General features: G+C 40.8%; 1 protein-coding gene across 2 annotated transcripts; it reads left to right on the forward strand.

The window, feature by feature from the left end:
- Positions 1-855: 855 nt before the first annotated feature.
- On the forward strand, positions 856-8,435 carry tacr2 (tachykinin receptor 2). 2 transcript variants are annotated; one of them, XM_088296953.1, is made up of 8 exons: positions 856-1,063; positions 3,816-3,968; positions 4,069-4,364; positions 6,833-7,027; positions 7,342-7,492; positions 7,589-7,708; positions 7,967-8,043; positions 8,120-8,435. In XM_088296953.1, exons 1-8 carry the CDS (start codon positions 1,034-1,036, stop codon positions 8,310-8,312), a joined length of 1,215 nt encoding a protein of 404 aa, XP_088153079.1. In that variant the 5' UTR covers positions 856-1,033; the 3' UTR covers positions 8,313-8,435. The 2 variants fall into 2 exon arrangements, with proteins under 2 accessions (XP_088153079.1, XP_088153080.1); XM_088296954.1 differs by lacking the exon at positions 856-1,063 and adding an exon at positions 1,743-1,845.
- The last annotated feature ends 1,309 nt before the right edge of the window (positions 8,436-9,744 follow it).

The following is a 9,744-nucleotide window of genomic DNA, read 5'->3' on the forward strand; positions in this document are numbered from 1 at the left end:
CAAATCAGGACCCAGCAAGAGACATTGGACTGTTAGGGGCGGCGAAAGAGAGATGTAAATTGTATCGCAATCACAGGATTGCGATAGGTGATACCTCAGCTTGACCTGCAATTAGTGCCCACGTCTTCGCATAATCCTGCAGTGCCTGCATCCTGGCCCTCGTTAGAGAGACAGAAAATGGTGTATACACCTTTTTTAGTGCTTTTTGAATGCTACGTCTGACCCAAATTGAAGGCGCTGTGGAACAGTTTAATCAAAAACCTTCCATAAAAGTGTCATATTAATGATAAAATTAGAGTTGGCTTTCCTTTTTTTTTTTTTTTTTAAACTTCTTGCACCTGACAGGATTATTGTCCATTCTCCAAGTAGATTGAGCATCAGTCTCTTTCAGTAAAAAGAAAAGAAATAAAAATGAAAAGCACGTTCCTGCATCGTCAGTCACCGAGCTTCATCCATGCTGGCTTCATCAGTTCATGCACCAAATAGCACAGCTGTATCCTGTTGGTATGAAAACCTGACTATTAAGACTATTTATCCTTAGACGCACACCCCAGACCACAAATGGCATCCCACCTAAAATGTCATCCTTTCATCATTTTCAGGGTGCATGGTATGCAACTGAACACACTTTTTTTTTTAACATGTTATTACACGAAACGAAGAATCAAAGACATTTTTGTTCTTTCATGTCTCCGTTATAGAACCAGGCACCAGTCCCCTCCCATACTCACCCCCCACCCTCCACCTGTGAACTGATCAACTCAGTACACCCCCCCCTCCCCCCCACACACACACTTAAGTCTTTAGGGGTCTGCGTGTGTGCACCTCAGTCACTCTAAGGTGGACGATCTGCAAGTTGCACATTCCGAGAGGGTGAGAGCAAGTGTGTGCGTGCACATTTCAGAGAGAGAGAGAGAAAGAGAGAGAGAGAGAGAGAGACAGTGGGGGCGTCTTGATGGATTGGACCTGGTTATCCATAGCACCAAGGGACACTTAATTCTCGGCTGTAATCTGGAAGCAACTGGACACATGGATGACGGACTGCCCTGTTACCCTGCGTAAGGTAAGAATAACACAACAGATTTATTTGCTTCTCTTTGTTGAGAACTGTTAGCGTTGCTTTGCACTACTTCATTATTTGGCTCTAATTGTTACCGAGTGTTTGTTAGGTGTCAATTGCAAAGATTTCATGCACACTGGTGATATTATGTGAGGATGAATGAAGGGATGTGGTTTTATAATGGTAATTCTGTGTCAAATAAATGTAGAATTGATTGAATATATTATTCATTTAATAACGTGGTTATTATTGTGATTTACTGGACTGGATATGTCTTGTGTTTTGGTTGGCAAAATCAGTATGATGCAGTGATGTGACTATAGAAGCTGAATGTATGCATTGAAAAGGAAGATAGTTCTTTCTTGATTTGAAGCCGATTAGGCAAGTGTACCTAATGTTGCGGCCAGTTTTGTGTTACTTTTCAAACGACCAAGTGGGAGCACAGACAACGCAGATTACATCTCAAATAACATTACATTCTATAATAATGATTCCGAATTAGGATATATATATATATATATATATATATATATATATATACGTCCATCCATTCTTTTTCTATTTTTTTTTATCCATTTCTTTTTTTTTGGGGGGGGGGGGCTGACTTTGGGCAAGAGGCGGTGCCCGCCTTGGACTTGTCGCCAGTTAAACACAGTGCACATTTGACAAACAAGCATTCATACTCCAATTCAAACCTATTGACAATTTGGACTGTTCCCTTGACCGAACATGAATGATTTTGGAGTGTGGGAGGAAGCCAGAGTACCGAGAAAAATCACACGCAAGTATTAGCCCTTGATATTTTATTTGTGTTTCAATTCCTATTCATTGAGCCATAATATTGAACATCTGCCTGCGTTATCTCAGAGGTGGCTGAAGGAGAATCAGTTAATAGGTTGTAAAGGATGACGCACTTGAGTTTAATAGACCATATAAACCGAAGCGAGCAAACAAAATGCATTTTGAAAGTGGTCGACACTTAAGCACCAAGGACAGCTCCGCTTGCATTGAACGGACCCTCGAAAGTCAAATGCCCCTAAAGCAGTGCAATTTGGAGTTCTAGAAAATGCCCTGGAAAGTGGATGAAATACAATAAAATATAAATAAAACTCTTCACCATGCGTCACCTCAACAAATCGCAGCTAAATGGGCAGGATTAACAACAAGTGGGTTGGGTTTTCAGTAGCAGACAGAGACTTCATTCATTCCCACAAGAACTATAAAACGTCATTAGATGCGAATGTAAAGTAAAGAAAGTACAAATCATAATCCATCATCGGTGCAGGGGCGAACCTTGATTTGGCACATCCCAACTCCACAAGGGGGTGCAAAATTCCTTTACAATAAACAGCGGTAATGCGATCCTCCGCTGCCTCACATGGGTGCATAAAGACGCGCTGTTGCGCACTTTTTGGGCTGCGCAGATTTTCCCATCGATTTATTCAACATTACTAATGAGGCATCAAACATAATTAAGGTCATTATAATGGGCTGAGAGTTTTATATGAATATTTTTATTTGATCGCGTGTGTGCTGTTGTAGGTTATTGGGCAACCTGGTCAACTGTCCCCTCGCTTTGAAAAAGTTCAGTCATGTCAATGTTATTCTAATTGAATTGCCCATCCATTATCTTAACCGCTTCACCTCACAAGGGTTGCAGGGGGGGGGGGGGGGGTGCTGGAGCCTATCCCAGCTATCTTCGGGCAGTAGGCGGGGGACACCCTGGCCTGGTTGCCACCCAATCGCAGGGCACACAGAGACGATCAACCATCCGCGCTCACACTCATACCTAGGGGCAATTTAGAGTGTCCAATCAACCTGCCATGCATGTTTTTGGAATGTGGGAGGAAACCGGAGTACCCGGAGGAAACCCACGAAGTCACGGGGGAAAACATGCAAACTCCACATAGGAAGGCCGTAGCCGGGATCGAACCCACGACCTCCACACTGTGAGGCCATCGTGCTAACCAGTCGTCCACTGTTCCGCCCCTTACTTGAAACAGTTCAAAAAAATTATGATGACAGCAGTTTGAACCTGTAACGACTACCCTTTATAGTATCCATCCATCCATTTTCCGTAGTGCTTGTCGTCATTAGCGCCACGGGTGAGGTAGACGTGCTTAGCAGTAACACTTCGTGCTACCCCTTTCAAATGTCAACCAGCGCCATTGACAGAATTGCGTTCAACTTTGGAAATTCCACTTGATCTCACGTTCCACCATAAAAATGCTGATCAATTTATGCGCAATGGAGTAAAATAAACTTAAGTGTCAGTGATTGAACCTATTACCTTTAAGCAGCCAACCACTGGAGTGACCACTTTAGCGAATAGCATCGAAATGGTGCAGCGTGGAGCGATGAACTCTTACCGCTCTCTTGACACCTCAAGTGCAATAAAAGCAGAATTCAATTAGCAAATGATAGAAACGTCCGAAAACTGGCATTTCATTATGCTTTCATGTTTTACTCCTTGTGAAGTGATTCATGAAAGAATGTATTGATTTGTAGTCATGATGTGTACGTTTTTTTTAATTGAATTTAAAAAAATCTTCCATCCACACCACTATCTGTCTATTTATGTACCCTTAAAGTTACTGTTTTTGAACCCCTGGACACCCTCGTGAACATCCATGCAACCTGTTGGCCAACGAGAACATTAAGTTCAATCTAAGTGCAACATTAAAGCCTCTCCAGAGACATAAATGGACCTCGTAATGCATTTCTATTCCTGACATTCATCTTCCCGTGTCAATAGGGGACGAGGGACACGAACATGGAAACGGACAATTCAATTCAGCGTATTGAACAGGACCTGAAGGCCACTTTGCTGCCAACGCTGGTCACCAGAGAATTGCCGGAGGATGTCAATGAGACGACGGGGAATCAATTTCAACAGCCTGACTGGCAGGTACAAGGCGGTTCCTTGCTTCCGATTAGTCTCAGAGTTCAAAAGATGTCTAAGGAAGAATCTTGAGTGACATCAAGTTTCTTCTGACCATTCCCTTCAGGTGGCTTTGTGGGCTTTGGCGTACTCGCTCATCATCCTGGTGTCAGTCACGGGGAATGTGACGGTCATCTGGATCATTTTAGCTCACAGGCGGATGAGGACGGTGACCAACTACTTCATCGTCAACTTGGCTTTCTCAGATGTTTCAATGGCAACTTTCAACACTCTCTTCAATTTTGTCTACGCGCTTCACAACGACTGGTACTTTGGCCTGGGCTACTGTCGGTTCCAAAATTTCTTCCCGATCACCGCCATGTTTTCATCCATCTACTCCATGGCTGCCATCGCAGTGGACAGGTAAGAGAAGACTTTGTCAAACTTAAAAAAAAATCACTTACAACAGGTATTACATCTCACAAGCATAGAAAGAGACTGTAAGATGTGCCTCAGAAAAATATCAAATTTCACTTAATTGGCATGAAAAAGATTTCTAATTGACAACAAATGATTTTGGGGTTTATTTAGTCATGCCAGTGACATGCAGAGCAAGTAAATACTGTGTGATATGTTTTTTTTTTAAACTAAACAATACAAAATAAACAACTACGATTGGTTAATAAGCATAATGTAGAAAGAAATTGCCACACACTTGAACGCAAAATAGATTTTTTTCCGATTAGTCAAATCGAATACTCGATTGGACCATCGATTTAAAAAATATTCGACAGACACCTCTAGTGCCAGCATGGGAAATTAAAGCCATAGGTGATTTTTTTCAAGATATCCCCACACTCACTGCACTATTTTGCTTTCCGCCATGCCTCACTAATCATTGATTGAAGATTTCCGAGCGTTCATAATACCTTCAAATAACATGCTGTATCATTCGTAATTTGTTCCTCTGATGGTGAGCTCCCAAATGTAAATTCTCTTGTAATACAAACAAATGAAATACATATTCATCACAACATGCCCATTCTTGTGGTGCTAAATGATTCAACGGCATGATTCATTATTTGATTCGTTAAAAATATGAATCAATATCGGTATGCACTTTGTATAAGACTTATAAATGAGTAGTTACTGTATATTTACCATTAGAGTTGAATAGAAAAATCTTTTCCAGAATAATGACATAACCACATATTTTCTCTCGGCCCATACAGTATATTAAAACAAGATAATTCCCCCAAGCTGTTATAAAACCATAATTGCCAAGAAAACACGAATCTGCTCGTTGTCTCTGACTAATGCAGCTATTCCGCGTTCAATGACTCCCTTCTCAAGTGAATGTGCTAATTCATTTAAAAGCATGGACGCCTACATCGCATGAATGACAGGGGAGATTAAAATCGGCCTTTCAACGGACGCTAAATTAAAGAAGCCTTTCAAATAGTTGAAAGAAAAATGTGGGTCTGGTCCGAGCCACGGGGAACCATGTAAACACGTCTTTCTCAGATGATGGTGAGCGAGCGACTGAAGCAGCTCCACCCTTCAGGTTAACCTCTTGAGGAGGGTGGATGGCCAGCACGCAGAACTAAAAATAAAATGTGTCGAAGGAGGGCCACAGGCTGACCTGCCCCCTTCAAAGGTCAAAGTTTAATGAGGCAGAGGAAATGACACTTCAATGACCCCCAACGACTGCAAAGGCGGACGAAGACCGCAGGAATCCTCAATCGTTAGGATTAAGGTGCTGTCGAGGAGCAACGGGATTAATCAATCATTTGATAACCGCTAACACCATCTTTTGACAGAAATGAGTTCAAACACTGGCACCTTTCTGGATCATCATCAAGTTACGAGACCGGAAGGGCATCCTGTCAACCAAGGATAATAAGCTCATCTGCGAGAATCACAGTGATCGTTTGGGGAAAGGGAAGACGTGGATCATCAAAATGTCCATTTCCAAAAGACACAAGTCAGCGCCAATTTTTGGTCAAGAAGAAATGACAGACATCGCAACTCCTTCCCTCAAAGAAAGCCGGATTTCAAACCAAGCAATGAGGAAAAGCTCTCTCAATTGTAATTTGAAAAGCTGCTCCATCAACTGGGCCTCCTCAACCATGAAAGCACTCACCGTTAACCGGAGATGATCTGCGTTATCGATGACGATAAATGGATGTTGACCAGCAGTATGAATGTTGTCTTAGGCTACGTTCACACTGAAGGTCGTGATGCCCAATTCCGATTTTTTTTGTTCAATCCGATCTTTCTACGTACTCATTCACGTTACAAAATGGGCTTCTAATATGAACATAGCACATGTGTGATGTAACACACATGCGCCCAAAAAAACGACGGCACAGTGTTAACGGAAGTGAATATGGTCCCGCATGACGGAGCAAGGCGGGAGGAGGTAGAAATATTTTGGGGAAATGAGGCCACGCTACGACACCTTCCCATTTTATTGTGACGTCTATTAAATATGAAATCACGTTTTTGCTGCGCATAATAAATGAAGTCTGCGTGGCTGCATGACTACTATGTCAGCGTTATGTTTCCTGATTCAAGTGAGATTAAATTCAAATCAAATATAAAGACAACACTGTTCCTGAAAACAACTTTCACAGACAATATATGCTTTTGATGACGCGTATGGATGAGCGTTCATAGTACACCCAATTTATTTCTTCATAGGTACAAAAGATGCCCAGGGTGGATTTGAAAAAAAAAATCCATGAAAATGAAATCAGGGTAAAAAAAAATAATAAAAAAATGGGAATTGAGCTACAGTGCGATGTCCAACTTGCCTGTGGCTGCAGCTCGTGTGCACGTGATCACCGTTCAGACTCCATGAATTAATGAACCTTTCAATACTGCTTTAGATACATGGCTATCATCCACCCTTTGAAGCCTCGCCTCTCCTCCACCTCCACCAAGGTCGTCATTGCGCTCATTTGGATCGTGGCTGTCTTGCTGGCGTTCCCACAGTGTTATTACAGCGTGACACGATTTTATTACCCTCGAACTGTTTGCATGGTTGACTGGCCGGATGACTACGGAGGAACGCACCAACTCAGGTGATGTTGTGCGTTATTAGAATTAGATTGAGTTGTAAATTTAAAAAAAAAAAAAAAAAAAAAAGCTAATTAGGTTTATTTGTGACGTAATAGAATGAGGCAGTATGCAGCTAATTAGCCCCATGGAAAAAAATAATAAATAAATTTAAAAAAAAATAGTTCTGCCCTGTTCAAATCAGTAGCATGCTGGAGGAACGGGGGCAGTAGTAATTGATATAAATAATTAAAATAGTAGTTAACATTATTTTCATTTGAACTTGATTTTTATATGTTCTGGCATCCTGCTGACAAAAATCCTACCGCTTACCTTGTAGCTACCAGTTTGCGGTGATTTTGCTGATCTACTTGCTCCCCTTGCTGGTGATGCTGGTGACCTACAGTTTGGTGGGCCGGACCCTGTGGGGGGGCCACATCCCAGGGGAGGCGTCGGATCACTACCACAGCCAGATTACTGCCAAGAGAAAGGTCACATGTTCCATTTTATTACCGACATTAATTCCACCACAAAAAAAAAAAATAAACGTGTCAGCTCGGTTACTTTTCAAAGCCTTTTTTTCTTAGGTTGTAAAGATGATGGTTGTTGTGGTGGTGACCTTCGCTCTGTGCTGGTTGCCCTATCATATCTATTTCATACTGGGATCAATCAACAGAGACATTTACAAGCAACATTACATTCAACAGGTTGGTAGTTGTCAGCATCTTTTTTTTTTTTTTTTTAGTAATAGGGCACTAACCCCTCTAGTAATCGTTTCTCCCACTTTCCCTTCGTGCTACATCTATAGTAACTCATGGCAAAATTTTAAGTGAAATGTAATACACCCCCAAAAAATAAAAACATGAAATCCATAAAATTAAAGAAAACACACTTTCTTTATTTTTTCCACATTATTGTTGAGTGTCAAAAGTGTTTTTTTACGTTATCTTTCTCATCCTTGAAAGGTTTACCTGTCCATATTTTGGTTCGCAATGAGCTCGACCATGTACAACCCCATCATTTACTGCTGTCTAAACCAAAGGTAAAGCTCACGTTTGCATCCCACCATTATGAAAATTCCTCGAATGAATCCCAATCGAGTTCCTCCGCTGTGGCAGGTTCCGTGCAGGTTTCCGCCATGCCTTTTCTTGGTGTCCCTTCATCAAAATGTCAGAGGAGGACAAGATGGAGCTGCAGCACACACACACCTTCAGGGTGACCATGACACGCAGTTTACGCAAAAACAGCGCACACTCGTCCAGCCATGCAAACAACACCGGTGATGCAAACAAAGTTTGTGGACTGGGATGAACGACGGAGCAACGACATCACGGACATTCACTGACTTTTTTTTTTTTTATTCACTTTGCTTGTAGTTCGTTGCGTAGTGCTGCTGAACCTATTTGAACCGCTTCGGTGTGCAAAAGTTGGTTATTATGACAAGTGGATTTAATGTTTAAAATGTACGTGTGAGTAACATTGTGGCTATCGAGAACATCTTTCTCACTTGGCATTTTGACTCGTTGGGATTTTCAATCATTCGATTGGTAACGTAACTGCGACGAGATGAAAGAGATATTGAAGTTGTCATTTTACTTTAGTAAAAATGGATTTAAGACACCTGAAAACGGTCGTGTAAATATCTATAATTGCAAGCTGGAGATAGAGATATTGACAATGACCGTATTTTCCGGACTATAAGCCGCTACTTTTTGCCTAGATTTTGAACCATGCGGCTAATACAACAGTGCGGTTTTTCTGGTGTTTTTTTTTTTTTCACCAGTAGGGGCGCTCTATTGTTCGGGAAATACGCTAAATAAATCTTGATTTTATTTTTTTTTCTCTTGGGTCTGTTCTGTTTTAATTCGCAAAGTTGTTGCTGTGTTAAAAGGCATTTTTTTAACAATCTGTTTATGTACCTTTATGTGCATTCACAGTACAAATTGGGCAGCAAACAACTTTTTTTTAACATAGAAAACTGTAGCTTATAGCATGGTGCGGCTTGTAGTATATTAAAAAAATAATAATTGATGCGGCTTAAAATATATATATACGGAAATTTATATTGCGGACGCCTGCAGCTGAATTGGAGAAATCTGTAATCACATTTTATAGAAAAAGTTCCAGGTACGATTCAGCAGGCCTCACCATGGCCAACCGGAATGCACGTTCTCCCATGAAAAGATCTTATAAAATATGACAAAAAATAATACGTTTACAAAAATGTCACGGGTTAATTAGGTACGTTCACACATCTCGTGGAAGAGCATTTAATTGTTTTACCTGCCGTTATAGGTCACTGAGTTCTATACAGTAGATATATGATAATTTCTTTGCTTGTTAGAGTAATTTAAATTGGATAATTTGGACGTAGTTTCACATAGTGGAGTAATTATCATTGCTGTGATTAAAATCATCAACTGAGGGCGGGTGGAAATGATGCCGTGCTTCTTTACTGTAATCTGCAGGATTCATTGGCAGAAGGCATTCATTCCAATTATGCATATTCAATGTAAGAGATTCAATGTTAAAGATTACAAACATTTACGTTGGTGCAAATGTATGCAGAGCTATAGAAATAAAAAAAAATGTGAAATGAGTGAATTTATTGTCTTCGCTGCGCTTGGAAAAAAAGAAGCGTATTATTGTAAAATAAATATTCAATGGTAATCCTCCTGAACTGATTGAAAACTTGTGAACGATCTGCTTGTTGTCTGCGAAAACAATGTCAAGGCCTAAACAT

Source organism: Idiotropiscis lumnitzeri, chromosome 5 (genome assembly GCF_059441095.1).
Source record: "Idiotropiscis lumnitzeri isolate Australia: NSW breed Sydney's pygmy pipehorse chromosome 5, RoL_Ilum_1.0, whole genome shotgun sequence".
NCBI lineage: Eukaryota > Metazoa > Chordata > Actinopteri > Syngnathiformes > Syngnathidae > Idiotropiscis > Idiotropiscis lumnitzeri.